At 47.3% G+C, this 19,187-nt stretch overlaps 1 protein-coding gene across 1 annotated transcript in view; it reads left to right on the forward strand.

Moving 5' to 3' along the window:
- STS (steroid sulfatase) overlaps nucleotides 1-19,187 on the forward strand; it is a 156,990-nt gene that overhangs the window by 56,323 nt on the left and 81,480 nt on the right. Inside the window, exon 3 of the mRNA XM_047075868.1 lies at nucleotides 16,469-16,609. Coding sequence (XP_046931824.1) covers nucleotides 16,473-16,609 — 137 coding nt within the window. The 5' untranslated portion in view covers nucleotides 16,469-16,472. The remainder of the gene's footprint in view (nucleotides 1-16,468; nucleotides 16,610-19,187) is intronic.

Raw genomic sequence — 19,187 nt, forward strand, 5'->3', positions numbered from 1 at the left:
TGTCCAGACACTCATGAAGTGCCCGCAGCATCCAAGGTGCCCACAGCATCATGGGGGCCCACACCATCCAAGGTGCCCATGCCATTGGTAGGTGCCTGTGCCATCGCAAGGTCCTGGCTCTGCTCTCAACTCATCTTTGTCTGTGTCACCGTCGTTTATACACCTGCAGAGGTGCTGTACGTGGTGCACAGCTAGTGCACAGTCAATGCTGTTGACATCCTCCACCCGACAGCATTCACTTTTCCAAGTCACATTATTTTTCACTGATCTCAAGGGATGCCCATTGCAGCATTGGAAACTCAGGCAGATTTATCTATGTCTTTCCTTTCTCAGCCTTTCCATAGAGCCCACCCTCCAAATCTTTCATGAACTCCTGTGGCCTTGTCGGCTCAAGTTGATCGAGGGCAAAAGCTACTGTCTAGAAGGAAGCACTTGATGTCTGTATGCTTTAATGGAAATCGGAGTCCGTACAATCCTGCTCCCATTTTTTGTCATGTGTTCTCTTGGGCTGTGGAATGAAGACAGCTTACACATCAGTGGATAGCGGTGAAGAGAAAAAAAAGGCTCTGTGGAGGCAGATAAAGCAGGGTTCAATGCACAGTTTCGCCTCTTGCACTCCTGGGCAAGTGTGGAGAGTCCTGTCAGCTCATGGTTCTCTGGAATGGGAGGAGAACATTGCCCTGGATGTCGGTGGCATGGTGACCGTCTGGGGAACTGCTTTCCTCCCTGTTGTCCTCAGAGCCACGTTGCCCCCCCCATTATGTTCTCCTCCCTTCCTTCCATGGAGGAAGCCCCATGGGAACTACATCTGCAGACTATCTTCCTTCTGGCTCTGGTGCATTTGACCAAGGAAAGCCAAGACATTGGAAGGGGAGGGAACTCGGGTTGAGGTACTCATCTGAGCCCCTCTTCCTTCCCTGCAGGGTTACCAAGGAAGGGCTGCATTCTGGACTAGGGGTGCCAGCTCTCCGCAAGAGCCCTTGCTTGCTCTGAGTGACCATTCTCTCCCCTTTGAGCATCAGGGTGGTATCATCTTTTGGGACTAACATTGTCCTCCTGGCTTCCCTATTCCTGCCCACACCCCTGTCAATGTTTTAGTAAATTCTCCATAATTCTATTTCGCGGGTATCTTCTCTTTCCTGTTGGGATGTCTCACTGATTCTGGGCTCTCCCTGGTGCCCCCAGGAAAACGGCACCTCATTTGTAGACCACAGAGGCCATCCATGGTAGACCCTGGAGAGAAACCGTTGCTGTAACTTTGAAGCTCACGTGTATAGCAGACATAGTGCAATACGTAGCTCACTGAAGTCAATCAGAGATGCTCACCCCAGTAACTGAGTAACAGATAGACTTATCTGCCCTACAACATAACCCTTATGTTACTAATGTCTCACGGGATGGGGCAGACACACACCTGCACACACCTGCACCACTTTTCGTGAGAATGGTGTTGGTGAACTGGCATCTGGCTTTCTGTAGATGCTAAATAGGCAGGATGCTACACCAACAGCTATGATTCTGGCACCTTTATGACATCTCACAGGACAGGAAGGTTGATTTTATGTAAAAATCAAACTTGAGGGGCACCTGGCTGGCTCAGTCAGTGGAGTGTGTGACTCTTGATCTCGGGGCTGTGAGTTCGAGCCCCATATTGGCTGTAGAGATTACTTAAAAATAAAATAAACTATTTAAAAAATCAAACTTGGAAAAAGGCTCGATCTCTGCCAGTCTAGGAGTCCCCTACACCCAAGACAACCTGGTCTGCATTAGACAAACACATATGCAGACTCAAGAAGGAGAGACTTTTATCGAAAGGCATTATTTCAAGTTGGAAGAACACTCCAGCCATTAGGTTTACACAGTTTCAAAGCTTAGGCAAAAAGGGTTTCTCTTTCATGAGGAAAGGTAAACAAAGCCAGGGGAACCAGGTGTGAGATGTGGGATGAGAGGGTGGACAGACTGGACAGTAGATCCAAGAATGGTTTCCCCTGGGGCAGCCTGTCCTCAGGAGGGGCTGTCTGATGGCTCTGGGTTAGAGCGGGCCAAAGTTTGGGGCCTTCAGGGAAGGAGAGAAGCTGAACCAAAGTTTCACAAGTATTTTATTCTGATTGATAAGTAGGGACAAGCCATTCAGTGAATCATTTGACACAAAGAAAGGGAATTTGGGGAGTCTGTGTCTGACCTTGTCCAACGTTGTCATGGGAGGCATTCAGAAATCTTATGTGAGTCATTCGAGGAAAGGTGGTTCTTTGCAGTCAGCCATTTTCCAAAACGGAGAGGGCAGGGGTATTTCTTAACTATTTCTGACTTGCGAGATCACAGGGCTTGGGTGAAATTCAATGTCATTAATGGCAGCACTTGAACTGGCAACCTTTTCTTCCATTCAGTGTGGTTGAGCTTCAAGGGAGAAAATATTCAAGGTATACCCAGAGAGAATGTGTATTTGGGTATATCTCCATCCCATGCAGTGTGGTTGAGCTTCAAGGGAGAAAATATTGAAGGGATACCCCAAGAGAATGTATACTTGGTCGTATCTCCATCACATTCAGTGTGGTTGAACTTCAAGGGAGAAAATATTCGACGGATTCACCAAGAAAATGTATACTTTGGCATATCTCCATCCCATCCAATGTGGTGGAACTAGAAGGGGGAAAATATTCAAGGGATACACAGAGAGAACGTACACTTGGGCGTATCTCCATCCCATTCAGTGTGGTTGAGATAGAAAGGAGAAAATATTCCATGGATACACCAAGAGAATGTATACTTGGGTGTATCGCCATCCTGTTCAATGTAGTTGGGCTGAAAGGGGGGAAATATTCAAGGGCTACACCGAGAGAATGTACACTTGGGCGTATCTCCATCTTATGATCTGTTGGCCAAGCCGCTGCAGCAGAGCCAGGCTGTGCATTAAAGATGGATTTGAGGGTGATGCTTTGGGGAGGTTGGGCAGGCCGTGTTTCCAAGGAGAAGGTTCCTCCTGGGAATATGCTCACTAAACTCCTACTGGTAAGCAAGCATGGAAGGAGGGTATGTGAATGATGTTCCCATCTCCTTGGCCACCAGCCCATGTTCCTGACAGGCGAGCGGCATCTGGGAGATGCCTTGCAGATAAACATGTCTTCCAGAGAGCGCTCTTGCTGCTTTCCAGCTTGAAGCAGACCAAGCTGGGAAGTGCAAGGCAGCTACCTGCTTCCGCCGGTGTTCTCTTAACACGCATTGTCCTGCACTTGCATTTAAAATCTTCCGTTGCTTGATAATTTCCATTGATTATAATGATTTTCTGTGATGCTTAGCAAGGGAAGGTTTAGAAGGGGTTATAAATGGGGCTAATTAGTGAGATGCAAATCGCTTTTATGGCTGTTCCCAAACATTTAAATGACCCATAATTAAATTATGTTGCCAAATTATTTGTTAATCATCATCTTCCTATTGAGTCTATTTCATCAGGAGATCCCGTGCGCAGTCTCACGGGCAGAGCAAGGAGTATCGTGCAGATGGATCCCTTGCAGAGAACAAAGAGAATGCCTATTTGGTCGGGTTTCTTTCTCAATGGGTACACGTTCGTGTTGTTATTTCCACTTTGGTCTATCTTAGATGATGAGTTTACTTGTGCACTGACAGGATCTCCTGGTTGGGAAGGATGGCAGCGGTCACTTTGTTCAAATTCCCTCCTTGTCCACCAACTAATCCCTGCCACGATATCCCCGACAGATGGGGTTTTTCAGTCTCCTCCCGGTCGTGGCCGGGGAGAGATGCCATGTGACAGGATGATGACTTCGTGGTCTGGCAGCTCCTGTGAGATCGTCTTCCTTGTTTTGGACACTGTCCTGGCTCGGGCCTCAGACACAACAGCTCACTCTTTTCTGTCCTTTGCATGCAGCTACTCAAGCAAATTTAAAGGCGATTCTTGTGTGTGTGTGTGTGTGTGTGTGTGTGTGTGTTTGCTGAATGACTTTTATTTATTTTTTAACACAGTTTATTGTCAAATTGGCCAACACACAGTTATGTTACAGTTAACTACACCTAACGAAAGACATTCGTGGGACTTTGTCCCATTTATGTTTCGACCACCTTGACACACGGAGGGGGTTTTGGAGAAGGCGATGTGACACTCAGTAGTGAATGCTTGGAACTTGTGTCTTCTGTCTTGGTCTGTTTCTGAGATCTTCTCTCCTAGACGAAGAGCCCGGCAAGTTTTGCACTCGTATTGGTTTCTACTTTTGCCTAATCCAATGTGGTGGATGGATAGAGCAGGTAACCAGTCTCCCTCTTGGGTGGGGGAATGAGAAGGAAGAGCTGGGGTCGGGGGACCCCGGCATGGGGAAGGCTGATTCCCTGGCAGAAGGGTGTAGGACTGGGACTGGCTCTGGTCGGGAACAAGGGTGTGAGCCTGTACAGACACGCACACACACAGAGCTCCCTTCCAGAGGGTCATGTTGGCTAATCATACCTGTCACACTGGCTCACCTTGCCCTGAGACCCTGCGGTGGCTTTGCTGCAGACTCCCAACCAAGGGTGTCATTTGGACACGTTTTACATGGAATCTTCCTCTGGCTGGGCTTTGGACCCGACAGAATGTTCTGATAAGGCTACGCATTTCAGGTGCTCACCGTCTTAACTATCTGAGTAATTAAATGAAAAAATAAATGCATGAAAAGCTTCTGCATTCTGCTTACACATCCTGACAGCATTACGCATGTATTTGCAGTCACGAAGAAAACAGTAGTGATTAAATGATAGATTGTGTGCTGGCGGTGGAGGGGTGGCCATGGCCATCCTCCCCGGAAAGATGGTCAGGCTGATTATCATGTTTGTGGAATGTCTTTCACGCGGAGGGGTGAAGCAGCCTGCTGAAGTGTGAGGCTGACAAAAACCGCTGGCCGGCCATGCACTTAGCGGGGATGCCCTAGTTGTTTTGAGTCATCTTCGCCTCGTTCCCTAATCTGGTTGTTAAATCGGTCATGCCTGCCCCCGATTCCTAACAGCTGAAATAATGTTCTTCTTTTTCATCTCCAGCCATTGCCCAGCTGAACGGTTCTCACCCCCATAAAGAAAGCTTTAGTACCTCGGACAGAGAACAATCCCAGGGGCCTTGCGATGTTACAGCCCCGATGGCAATCAATAGGATGTGAAGAAGCTTGTCACTCCCTTTCCAACCCCCGGCTTTCCCTTCTCCTTCAGACCCTCTGCATATGCTCCGTTTTCTGTCCTTTCACATTTGCTAACCGTTCTCTGCCATTGCCTGTGATGGAGGTCCAGTCCTTCGTGCTGAATGTTACAAGTTACCACTGGTAGGGTACTCGGGTGTTTTGGCCAGGGGATCCGGGAATATGCAGGTATCCCCAAACCCGTGTTGACCCAGCCTCTGTTTCCTCCTGTGAGGTCCCTGAAAAAGACCTCTGTACGGCGGTGACCTCCTTAGGCAGAGGTACACTTTATTATTTGCTCCAGCACTGAACTCCAGTGAATTGTAGCAAGTTAGACTGGGATGTGCCCAGACCTCCTGTCCTGCGTAAGGCAGACAGACAGCATGGCTTCCTCCCATGCGGGAAGGGGGCATGTGACTTTCTGGAGACTCCTTTATGAGGCCACTGGTCCCGTCCCCTCCCCAAAGTCCTGCCTCCGGATAACATCACCTGGTAGGGGGGTTAGGATTTCAACATCTGAATCTCTTCAAGGCGGTGGGGGAGACACAAACAATGACACCGTGACAGCCTCTGTGTCTTAGAAAATCCTTCTGTGATTCACCATTGCCAATAAACAGCTCCCCAAAATCTGGCCGCCCTACCTTCTACCATACCTCATTTTAACGACACTTCCATCCACTGCTCTCTGGTACCAAGAACTCTCCAGCTATGGTGACCCCCGTTGACCAGGCAGGACGTTGTGAGATGTTCACATGCCCCAGAGTTTTGAGGACCACTCTGGTTCGTAAAATTCAGTTGAGTTTTACATAAGTGAACACGTGAGCTGAGCCATGGTCACGCGTGGGTAACGACAGAGCATTTAGGTGTGGAGGTCAAGGAGAGGTATGCCAGGGCCGAGCAGGACAGCGATTTCTTCCTCCCACACAGTCGTCTGTTGGCGAACACCTTGACATCACTGCCTGATGCCAACTAAAACGGCAACCAGAGCATCCCATTTGCAAACTCACCCAAACGTGTCCCAGGTGGAGATGCGCTAGCCTACAGGCAGTGTGCACTGTCCTGACAAACAATATTACCAGGGATTCCAGTGGCTTCCTTGTTGTGGGCGTCTCTTCATCACAGAGCTTTAAAGGCCCTGAAGAACCCCTGTATGTCCTGTTGGTTGTTTGCATTCGTGAACGAGCTAGACTCTCTTGATAGCGCATCTCCATCCCAACACGCACTTTGTCCTTTGTGACAAAAACACAATTCGCTGCAAAGATAATCTCTTATCTAGGGGCGCCTGGGTGGCTCAGTCGGTTGAGCGTCCTACTTCGGCTGGGGTCATGATCTTGTGGTTCACGGGTTCCAGCCCTGCATCGGGCTCTGTGCTGATAGCTCAGAGCCTGGAGCCTGCTTTGGATTCTGTGTCTCCCTCTCTCTCTGCCTGTGCCCTGCTTTATCTCTGTCTCTCTCTCTCTCTCTCTCTCTTTCAAAAATAAACATTAAAAAATTTTTAATAAAAATAAATTAAATAAAAAATAAATTTAAAAAGATAACCTCTTATCGTAAAGGCAGTTCACTCATTACAAAATATACATTTCACAAAATGACACTATATCAAAGCTCCATGGCATTAAATATTTTCTGGGGACTATGATAACATAAGTAAATATATGCTTATGATAATTATGAATTATTACGTGCAGGGGGAGAAACTGACAATTCTCTTTCGTCTTAAGCGCAAGCCATTAGACGTGAATATCTACCTATAAGAGGTTCAACCAGCTAGACTGAAAATAATGAATCATGAGCAATAAAAGTTTTTTATAAGGGATAACAGGGGCGCCTGGGTGGCTCAGTCGGTTAAGTGGCCGACTTCGGCTCAGGTCATGATCTCGCGGTCCGTGAGTTCGAGCCCCGCGTCGGGCTCTGTGCTGACAGCTCAGAGCCTGGAGCCTGTTTCAGATTCTGTGTCTCCCTCTGTCTCTGCCCCTCCCCTGTTCATGCTCTGTCTCTCCCTGTCTCAAAAATAAATAAAACGTTAAAATTTGGGATAACAGTGAAATATTAACTTTTATAAGACACTGATATTTGTAGCCATTTCAGCATACTAATATAAGGTGATATATATGTGCATGTGTATAATCTCTGAGACAGATATATTTTGTCATACTTTTGGTCATTCTGTGTATATATGTGTATTTAGGGTGTGTATACGTATCATATATGTGTGTGTATATGTATATAGAGTATATAGTAAAGTGTATTTTGCTTTTCAGTTACTTAAGAACTGAATGAGAGCAGCGCCTGGGTGGCTAAGTCGGTTAAGCATCGACTTCGGCTCAGGTCATGATCTCACAGTTCGTGAGTTCGAGCCCCGCATCCGGCTCTGTGCTGACAGCTCGGAGCCTGGAGCCTGCTTCGGATTCTGTGTCTCCCTCTCTCTCTGCCCTTCCCCTGCTCACACTCTGTCTCTCTGTCTCTCAAAAATAAAACATTAAAAAAAAGAACTGAATGAGAAATTATATAATGAATACAAGTGTTCATTTGGGTTGTACTTAAATGAAATGCCTTATATGCAGGGGCACAGACAGCAACATACATGTTGTTAGCGTGTGCATGATATAGTCATTTCAAAATATGTAGATGTTCACAAATTTTAACCCTGCAAATGACTGTGAAAAGAAATTCCCTAACCGTGATCGGGAGTCCAGGAGTGAAATTAATGGTGGTTAAGTATTTTCCATATTTTGTGTTTTAAAATCACATAATTACCGTTGGCAGATGAGTGGATAAACGGAATGTGGTCTGTCCCCACAATGGAGTATTATTCAGAAGCAGGAAGGAAATCCCGACACGTCCTACGACGTGGATGAGCCTCGAGAACATTGTGCTGAGTGACATAAGCCCGACACAGAAGGACAGATGCTGTCCCGTTGTGCTCAGATGCAGTACTTGGACCAGTGAAACTCATGGAGACACAGACTAGCAGGGTGGGGTCCAGGGGCGGGGAGAGGAGAAACAGGGAGTCAGAGTTTAAGGGGACAACGTTTCAGTTTTGAAGCACGAAGAGAGTTACAGAGATAGATAGGGGCGACGGTTGCCCAGCGGTTGTGAATGTACTCAATGCCACTGAGCTGTACGCTTAAAAGTGGCTAAGAGGGTACGTTTTATGTGGCTTTTTACCACAATGAAAAATTAACTAATTAGGGGCACCTGCGTGGCTCAGTCAGTGAAGCATCTGACTGTTGATTTGGGCTCAGGTTATCATCTCACGGTTCATGGGATCGAGCCCCACGTTGTGCCCCAGGCACATGGAAGGAAAATACACAGTCAGCTCCAGGCAGACTTAGGGAAAAGCCATCAGGTTTGGGGAACATAAACATCACGGGAGCTTATACGAGGTACGAGCCCTTGTGTTGTACGGCCAGAGGACAGAGGTGTGCGGAGATCGGGCGACCCGGTGGTTGGTGGGTAAGGAGCGTCAGCACCAATTTGCAGGGTGTTGTGCCCAGATTCCTTGCGTGCTGACCTACTCTTCGTGTCCCGGAGCATAAGCTGTACGAGCAAAAGAGAGAGAAGTGAGCAGGAGGCACGAGGATCTTGCAGGTTTCTGAACTTAGCGCTTCGTCAACCCTTCCCAGATTTCAAATGTAAAGGAAGAGGCTCAGCAAGGCTTAATTTTTAAAATACCTTTCTTTATTCATGTTATTAAATCAATGTAACTCATTTAATTGTGCCATGTATAGGTAAGTGTATTGACAAATGCGAAGACCAAAAGACCACGTACCGTGGCATAGTCAGTAAAGATAGCGATGTGGTAAAAAAGTGAAACATGACCATTAATTTTGTTTTCTTTTTTAAAGACTTTTTTCTACGTTTATTTTTGAGAGAGACAGAGAGAAAGAGAGAGAGCCAAGCGGGGCAGGGGCAAAGAGAGAGGAAGACACAGAATCCAAAGCAGGCTCCGGGCTCCAAGCTGTCAGCACAGAGCCCGACGCGGGGCTTGAACTCACTAACTGTGAGATCATGACTTGAGCTGAAGTTAGACGCTTAACCGACTGAGCCACCCAGCCGCCCCTGAATATTTATTTTAGAAAAATTTCAAGCAGTTTATTATTTCTTGTTCAAGCATAGTTTGCATACAATATTACATTAGAAAAATCACAATTTGTATTTAAATCTATAGAAATGCCTGTTTTCTTTAACACATATTCAGATAGGTTTTTTTCTGTCTTGATGTCAGATGACTATTATGATTTTAAAACAGGACATCTATTTAGATAACACTTTGTCCACGAGATATATTGGTTAAGAAATTTTTATTATACGCAGTTTGAATGGAATAAAACTGCATTTGTTCTAAAAAAAAGTATGGTTTCTAAGTGTAGGGTTTTCTCTATTTTCAATATGCTTTTCTCCATTGAGCAAATAGATCAGGAACATTTTTGTTGTCATGGTAAAGCTTCTGTTATGTAAGTGCATTGTTAATTTTTCTTTAATGAACAAATATAATGTAATTACACCTCCAGTCACGAAGGTGTTCTGAGTTCTCTCTCTCCTCCATAATGATTCTGTTTTAGGAATAGATACTTTCCCACAAAAGTTTTTTGTTTTTTTGCCAAATTAAGATTGTTCAGAAAAATAATTTAATTTTTTAAGGAGGGAAATTATGCAGTTTTTCATAAATTAATGTGCCTTGTTCATAGTTAGCAGCAGAGCACTTTCTTTTATTTTTAAAGTGCTTTTATCAACCACGTTTTAATAGTTTGAAGCGTCTTCATAAACACCTTTTTCTAATTCATGCTTGTGGGGAACAGATAAGTTGTGGTTACTTCAGACAGTAATGATTTAGATGCAGTGAGATTCTAAATGGCTACTAACAGACTTAAATTTCCTAACAATTTTAATTGGGCTCGATGATAGGTCTCACCCGAGTCCTAACTATATCTACTGCAGGCACATTTTGGAGGTATAATTAATGACATAATGTCACGATGAGCTAACCAAACCCACTCTGTGAGTCAGGAATTCATTCTCTGTAGATATTAATAAATGTAATTTATTAATATCTATTAATAATATTAAGGGGCATTCATCCTATTGGGTTTAATTCCAATAAAAAAAAAGTCTACACCTGAATTAATAAGCATCTCAGCACAATTTTGCACAGAAAGTTGGAACAAATTTTTCCCAAGGAGGATTCATATGTACAATGGATCCTGACTGTGGTCAGATCCTGGTTTGCAGCCGATTCATAATCTTAAGCCCTGGATATTTTTTGTCTTCATTCTTCTCTGCAAAGCCCATTGCTGCAGTATCTTTCCCGAGAGCAAGCTTGAAGTCTCATTGACCTCTCTCTCTCTCTCTCTCTCTCTCTCTCTCTCTCTGTCTCCCTCCCTCCTTCCCTCCCTGACTCCCTCCCTCCCTCCCTGTCTCTCTGTCTCTCTGTCTCTCTCTCTCTGAAATGTCATCTCCTGTTAATTGCATAGTGGTAGTAATAGTATCCCCAGTCAGTCCTGTTCTCTCCCGCCTGCCCCCACCTCATCTGGGTACCAACATCTCTATGGAGTCATGCCCACTGTGCTTACATTTCCTCCAGCCTCTGCCAGATCCAGGCACCACAAAGCAACAGGTTGATGGGAGAATGCAAATCAGACACACCCATCACCCCCTGATTCAGTTCGTCACCATCTGTCCGCCGTGTCCTCTGTGGGCTAACGGTGCCGTCCATTTCTGACCCCTGCCGTTCCTCCAGACTTTTCCCCAGCTCACAGTGTGAGTTTTACACAGAAAAACAAAGAACCGAAAAACGGCACATGGCTATGGGAACGCTGTGCATTCAGCCATGTGCGCAACAAACACTGTAGAAAGAACACGGAAAGAAAATGATCCCCTGAGCGGTTCCCTGAATACTTTCTTTACGTATTTTCCTTCTGTACATTTAGAATAAAAGTAAAAACACAGCAAACCAAAATTCTAAAAAAAAATGAGTTTTGATTTTTGTGTACGGTGAAGTCAGGGTAGGCCAAAGAACTTCTCTCAGCAGCTGGATTTTTTTGGTGAAATGTTACTTAAGACTCACAAGGGGCCTGGATTTTGCTTCATTTCATCTCTCTGTCAACCGTGTTCCTCTGGGCTACCAGAAGTACATTTTTCATTCCTGGTATTTTCAACTTTCAGTCGTAAAACAAAAATTCATTTTTCACATGGTTGGTGAGCGAGGCAATGTATCTTTAAATTACTTACATAAATTCTGACCAGTCATTACTAATGAAGTGTGTTCTGAAAATAAGTTAAGCGTGGCCTGTGAGCCCCCGCCACAGAGAGCCTTTCTCAGGACGTCGTTAGCACAACTGAACCTTCACGTCTAAAGCTCTTGTACCCTGTGTGAGTTTTCTGCTTCCGTGCAACTGATGACAGCAAACTTTAGCAGCTCAAATTTGTTATCTCCAGAGGTTCAGTGGGTGGGGAATCTGGCCCAGCTTAGCTGGTCCCTGGGTGGCCACCGAGGTACCGGCCAGGAACGGTGTGTCATCCGAAGGATCCGTGCCCGAGCTCGCTCAGGTGGTTGTGGGCAGATGCTGTTTCTTGCAGCCTGTTGGCATGAGGGCCTCCGGTCCTTGCTGCTCATTGGCTGGAGGCCGCCATCACTCCCTCGTCATGGAGGGGCATCTGTCCGGTTGTGCAATCTCACTTCCTTCAAGTCCAGCAGGAGGAGGAGTCTGCTAGCCACACAGAGGTCACGGGGTTTTGCAACCTCATCACAGACGTCACGTGCCTTTGTTTTCCACATTCTGTTCGTTACAAGCAAGTCTGGAGGTCTGGCCCCACCCAAGGGGACGGGATTATCCAAGATGGGAATCAGTAGCAGGAGGGCATCACTGGGGGTCACCTCTTTGTTTCAAACTCTGTCCCCATCCTTACTATCATCTACGCAAAGCTGTAATAATAGTGCTGTGATGACTGCCCCCAACGACTACTGGCCGCTACTGATGAGTCCCTTATGGATTCACGGCACTCAGCATAGAATTTTATCTTCTTGAGGGCACGTACAAGGTAGTGTTATGTTCATCTCCATTTAACACAAAGTGCTGACAAAGAGGCTGAATTCACGGCCCAGGTTTGTCCGCCACCCGGCAGGGGGGCCAGGATCGAAACCTCACCTCACCTGCAGAAGCCACCTGCAGAAGGCCACCCTTGAGGGTGCTGTGCTTGTGGGTCCCCCCGATGTGGCCGGCCAGAGCCCTACAGGGTGATTCTGAGGCTCCTTCCCCTGGGAAACCAGCCCAACCCGAGGCCGTCACGATGTCTTCTATCCAGTTTTCACCCCATAGGTGTGTTGAATTGGAACGGATTTGGTTGAATTGTCAGTGAATTGCCTTTAGTTGTAAAGGTATGGATGCATGAAAGTCTTCCTAAACAACCAGTGGTGTATGTCTCAGGCTTTATCATTTTGGAGACCTTTTATTTCTCTTTCTTTTTCGTTTCCTCAGGGGAAGGCAAGGCGATGTTCTCCCCAGCCCCAGCTTCATTGGGGCATGATTGACAAAACTGTATATATCTGAAGTGGAAGGGTGATGATTTCATATATGTATGTGTTGTGAAATGATTATCATGATTAAGTTAATTAACACACTGCCCACCTCACACATTCGCCATTTTCTGGTGTGTGGTGACAACATTTACAATCTACCATCTACACGCTTTGCAAGCAAGGACACTGTTATTAACTGTGCTCACCATGCTGTCCGTTAGGTCCCCATAGCGTGTTCATCATGTAATAGAAAGCAAGTAGCCTTGCACCAACATCGCCCCATGTGTGTGCCCCTAGTCAGCATTCTCTTCTGCCTCTGGGAGTTAAGATTCCACCTATGAGTGAGCTCAGTCCATGTTTGTCTTTCTCTGTCTGGTGTGATATCTCCTGGTGCATCCCTGTGGTAGCAGATGGAACTGTTTTCTTTTTATGACTGAGTAATAGTCCATTGACTCTGTGTGTGTGTGTGTGTGTGTGTGTGTGTGAGAGAGAGAGAGAGAGAGACTGAGCAATAGTCCATTGACTGTGTGTGTGTTTGTGTGTATGTGACTAATAGTCCATTGACTCTGTGTGTGTGTGTGTATGTGTGTGACTGAGTAATAGTCCATTGACTGTGTGTGTGTGTGTGTGTGTGTGTGTGTGTGTGTGCATGTGACTGAGTAATAGTCCATTGACTCTGTGTATGTGTATGTGTGTGTGTGACTGAGTAATAGCCCATTGACTCTGTGTGTGTGTGTGTGTGTGTGACTAATAGTCTATTGACTGTGTGTGTGACTGAGTAATAGCCCATTGACTCTGTGTGTGTGTGTGTGTGTGACTGAGTAATAGTCCATTGACTCTGTGTGTGTGTGTGTGTGTGTGTGTGTGTACGTGTGACTGAGTAATAGTCCATTGACTCTATGTGTGTGTATGTGTGTGTGTGACTGAGTAATAGCCCATTGACTGTGTGTGTGTGTGTGTGTGTGTGTGTGTGTGTGACTGAGTAATAGCCCATTGACTGTGTGTGTGTGACTAATAGTCCATTGACTGTGTGTGTGTGTGCACGCGCGTGCGTGCCGCATCTTCTCTGTCCCTCTGTTGACAGATGTTTGGGTAGGTCCCGTGTCTTGGCCATTGTGAATAACGTGATGAACTCAGGAACCCATGTACCTCTGAGATCCCGTTTGCAGGGCAGCCCTTTATTTCCACCACGCCGGCTGAGTCCCCGTGGCGGACACGGGACGTCAGGGAACAGTGGATGAGACTGAGGCACGGGCAGCTCATGTTTCATGCCCAAGACCTCGTTGCTGGTGGCCTGAGCGGGGACAAGACCCCTGACCCACAGTCCTTCACTCATCCCCCCCTACTTCCTAACAAGCAGGCAGTAAAAGCCACCAAAGAGAGAATTGAGGGCAGCGTTAGGGGTGGGAGAGCGGCTGCTGTATGAGCCATGGCTCCCTGCTTGCTTGTCTCTAGAGGAAGAGGGTAGTGGAGAACAGAGCTGGCTTTTAAGAGAAGGGAAGGTGCTTGAGAGGGAGAGAGACATAAGAGGGGAGAGCGGAAGTGTGTCAGGAGGGAGAGGAAGGAGGTGTTCCTCCAGTCAGTGGTGGGGGCCAGTCATGGCCGCGGAGCATTATCTGTAAGCACTGCTCATACACGGGTAGGTGCAGAGGAGAAATCCGTGGTCACTCAGATGGGCGGCGGCTTCCGAATCCTTCTGCAGACACCGAGCTACGCAGCTAGGAGAGCAACACGACGTGTGTGCAGATGATTTGACAGATGCTGGGAGGGGAGCCAGGTGGGCCTCCGTCGGCCCCTCTCCGCTGGGGCCTCTGTTGCTGCTGGCAGAGAGGGGTCGAGGCGGCGAGGCTGGGGTGCAGCTGAGCATCGTCCAGTGACCCATGAGCCCCACAGCAAGGGTGCCAGTGACGTCAGGGCTGGGAAACCCTGTTCACAATAATCAGTCCTCGTTTATTTACCCAATAAATAATGAATCCTGATGAAATACAGTTAAAATAATAATGATAACGAGCACGTGCTCCTGTGTTCTTCATGTAGGTGAGTTCACGAAGGCGTAGGCAGAGGGCTTACAGTGCGCACGTGCACACACAAAAGTGCGGTTCCAGATAAGAAGTTGTGCGTATTTAGTGTCCAGGTTAAGGGAAGCACGGAAACACCCAGTAGTTAGAAGCACACAAGCACGGTGTTGTGGTTCTCTTGCCTTCTCTGATGGGAAGGCCCCACGTTGCTTTGTTGTGGGGACGGGAGGTTAGGGGGCATGCTCGTTTATCTGTCACTGGTGTTAGTTTTGCATTTCCAAGGGGTTGCATCCACTTAGGGACCCCTGATGTGCGACCCCAGGGCATTTCCTGGGCACTACTAATGGGTGTCTTCAGTAATCTTGAGAAGCTTCACTGTGTGTCGGTGCTCATAGCGACAGACGGATGCTCCTTTTCAAATCCTTCTGCTACCCATCGAACCTTCCACCCACGTACCATGCAGTGTCGTCTCCTTCTTAACCTGTGTTTTGGTGGGGTTTGGAGTGAGGCATTTCTAATTCAACAGAAAAAACGTCGGTGCTATGTGTCACGCGGTTTTCTTGGATGCTCGCTCACCCAGCCGCTGCCCTCCTAGTGCCCACAGCGCAGCGAGGAAAGAGGACGTCCGGTTCCATAGCCACCCAAGTTGTTGTGCAGTGTTGCGGAGTCACAAATGCTGTGTAACATCGGGGAGTACGTTCAGAGAGGAGAGGTTAAGAAGGACATGAATGTTGACCGTGGTCAGGGACTGGGGTGTATCTCCTGCACACCTCCCTGCCGCCCACCAGGCCTGTCGAACAACATGCCCGGGACAGCACCTGCCAGTGCTCTGGCTCTCACTTGATGGGGACACAGGGTCGGGGCTGCAAAAGCAGTAGATGACGGGAACCAGAGGAGCGACGGAGGCAGAGAACAAAATGAACTGGGAAGCCCCGTCCTCCGGTAGAGGAGAGAATCTGATTCCCAGGGCCAGGCTTCTGGTTCCAGCTGGGAGGTTGAACGGGCACAGGGACCCTGGTCTAGGAGGCGGGGAGACAGTGATGGGAGATGCGAAGTGTGACCTATTACCCAGCACCTCAAGCTGCCCCAGGCTATGAACCTTGTGCTCCTTGAGTTTTGAAACATTGACCCAACCTTCCCTTTAAAAACAAACAAACAAAAAAGAAGCGAATTTTAGAAAGGAGAGGACGTTGACAGTTGGGTCTTAATGAAGTGCCCGTCTATCCAGAGCTCACACAGAGAACTTTTAGCTAATTACAGAGCTCGCATGCCAAAAAAAGATGGCGGGTGGTTGTGTTTTCCTTCTTCCAAGCAGAGCCTACGTGTTGGGGAAGAGTAGTAGAGTAGAGATGACAGGTCACGGGTGCCTGGGTGCCTCAGTTGGTCGAGCATCCGACTCTTGGTTTCCATTGAGGTCACGATCTCGCAGTTTGTAGGTTCGAGCCCCGTGTCGGGCTCTGAGCTAATCCTGCAGAGCCTGCTTGGGATTCTCTCTCTTCCCCTCTCCCTGTCACGCTCTCTCTGTCTCTCACAAAATAAATAAACTTAAATAAAAATAAAAAAGAAATGAGAGGTCATTACTAGCCTTGGAGACAGAAATGTTTGTTTTGGAAGCAAATACCCTGGAAAGAGGATAAAGTGCTTTGCTCACCGGAGTCTGTGTTCCTGCAGCACAAATGGTCTGGGGCTTCAGGTTGGGAGAAGGTCCCAGAAAATGAGGTGGCCCATTGCGTGCTGGCGTCCCTCACTTCTGTCTTTGTTGTTGCCCTTTGTCGTTGCAGGAGGATGAGGATTCGCCTGGTCCTGCTGTCATTCCTGAGTGTGGCCCAGAGCCATGCAGCCACAAGGCCCAACCTGGTCCTCCTGCTGGCTGACGACCTTGGCATCGGAGATCTTGGGTGCTATGGAAACAAGACCCTCAGGTGCGATGACGTGCTTGTCGTGCGAAAGCCTGGCCCTGCTCGTAGGCAGTGGTCCCCAGTGATGTGAACACAGTCACAGAGCGTGCAGACCACCCCTTCAGGGCACACTCGTTCGTGTGTGACTTCTCGTGGGTGCGGGCAGATACTGGAGTCGGGAAGGTGGGCGGGACTTGATGTGTTCGGACACGGGTAGTGAGTTGCATCAACCCAGAGAGACCACTAGAAAGATACTCCTGATGACTGTCTGACCCAATGATACTGTCCTGCTTCCACACGTCCTCCGTCTCTTCTTCCCATTGGCTCACCATTTTATTTTATTTTCTCTGTCTGGTACCTGGCTTTGTGCCAGTGGGTGGCCCCCCTGCCCCCATCCCTCCTTCTTTTGCCTCCACAGTTGCCACCCTGGCCGGGACAGGTGGCCCAGAGGCATGTGTCAGCTTGGATGACTCCAGAACCTTCCAAGGATCAGGGGTCATGGTGATGCTAGAAGGACAGTGGGGACCAGAATCAGGGACAGACGAGGGCATTTCATTTCTCAGCCTCCTGCGTAACACTAGGTTCATGTAAGATGTATTCTAAGGGCCCTTTGGTTTAAAAAAGGAAGTTGGTCCTTGAGTAATGGAATATGGGCATCAAGACGGCATTCTCTCTTTATAACGATGAGAAAACAATCACATAAACTGGTCCTGAGCTTCCTCTTACTTAGCAATGATCAGTTCAAACCGAATCACACAAGGTGGGGAAAGAGATCATGTGCTTTTACAGAATCTTCTCGTGAGATCTATCAATAGTGACTCTGTGAGGCTTGGGGATGGACGCACTGGTAAGTGCGACGGGACACTGATTTACTTTCTTGCCATCACTCTGCCTCGTCATCGTCTCTTCTACACGACAACGCAGCAGGAAGGGGTGTTTCGTTGTGATGTGTCACATCAAACAGAAACTGGCTATACGTTTTTCTTTTCAGGAGAAACCATTGTGCAAGGCTTAACCAGACGTGTCTCAGTTCCACACTGAACCTTTGCATCGCATGCTGCTCGCTCTACGTATTGTTTTGTTTTTAATGTTTAGGTATTTTTGAGACAGAGAAACCCAAGCAGGCTGCGCACTGTCAGCACAGAGCCCGATGTGGAGCTCGAACCAAGAAACAATTAGTTGGTGACCTGACCCAAAATCAGGAGTGGGATGCTTAACTGACTGAGCTAAGTGACTGAGACACCCAGGTGCCCCTCTGTCATTCAACTTTTATTTTACTTATTTATTTTTTAATAATTTTGTTTAAGTTTATTTATTTTTCAGATTGAAGAGAGAATCCCAAGCAGGGTCTGCGCTGTCTGCCCAGAGTGCAACACAGAGCTCAGACTCACAAACCGTGAGATCATGACCTGAGCCAAAACCAACAGTCGGAAGCTTGACTGACTGAGCCACCCAGGCGTCCTGATGCTGCTTGTTGTTTTAAACTGTGAGCTTACGGGGCGCCTGGGTGGCGCAGTCGGTTAAGCCTCCGACTTCAGCCAGGTCACGATCTCGCGGTCCGTGAGTTCGAGCCCCGTGTCGGGCTCTGGGCTGATAGCTCAGAGCCTGGAGCCTGTTTCCGATTCTGTGTCTCCCTCTCTCTCTGACCCTCCCCCGTTCATGCTCTGTCTCTCTCTGTCCCAAAAATAAATAAACGTTGAAAAAAAAAAATTTAGAAAAAAATAAACTGTGAGCTTACCTGTGATATTTGTTAGAGTTTTAAACACATGGGCAAGGATGAGATTTCAATTGACCACGTAAGTTTTCCACCCACCGTTCACCTCATTTTGTAAAAAAGACCGTAGATCTTACTTTGTGACACTTGCCGTACATCTCCTTTTAGTAATTTACTTTTTCTTATTCATGTCTATTCATTTTAAACATTTTATTTATTATTTTTAATATTCTGTGTATTCCTCAGTATACATATGGCTCAGTCGGTGAAGCATCTGACTCTTGATTTCGGCTCAGGTCGTGATCTCACGGTTCATAAGATCAGGCCCCACATCAGGCCCTGTGCACTGACCACATAGAGCCTGCCTGGGATTCTCTCTCTCTCCCTCTCTTTCTGCCCCTCCCCCCTCAAGATAAATAAACATTAAAACAATATATGTATTCCTGAAGTTCACTGAGAGAACAGACAACCGTTCCTCTTCAGCTGTCTTAATTTAAAAAAATTACAGGGGCGCCTGGGTGGCTCAGTCGGTTAAGCGTCCAACTTCGGCTCAGGTCATGATCTCACAGTCTGTGGGTTCAGGCCCCGCGTCGGGCTCTGTGCTGACAGCTCAGAGCCTGGAGCCTGCTTTGGATTCTGTGTCTCCCTCTCTCTCTGACCCTCCCCCGTTCATTCTCTGTCTCTCTCTGTCTCAAAAATAAACATTAAAAAAAATTTTTAAAAAAATTACAATCAAGCTTTAAGGTTTTGTTTCTACCAAATCTCAAAAGGAAGAAAAAAAGCATCAGTCTAGGGATGGGGAGGTTTTAGTCAGATACACAGATTCAGTCCTTCTAAATCTTCTGAATCTGTGACTGAAGGCAGAAAAGCACAGGGAAGAAGTTGACT

This window comes from Lynx rufus, unplaced genomic scaffold, assembly GCF_022079265.1.
Source record: "Lynx rufus isolate CCGP_SWC_20201006 ecotype Redwood Valley unplaced genomic scaffold, mLynRuf1.p SCAF_14, whole genome shotgun sequence".
Taxonomy (NCBI): domain Eukaryota; kingdom Metazoa; phylum Chordata; class Mammalia; order Carnivora; family Felidae; genus Lynx; species Lynx rufus.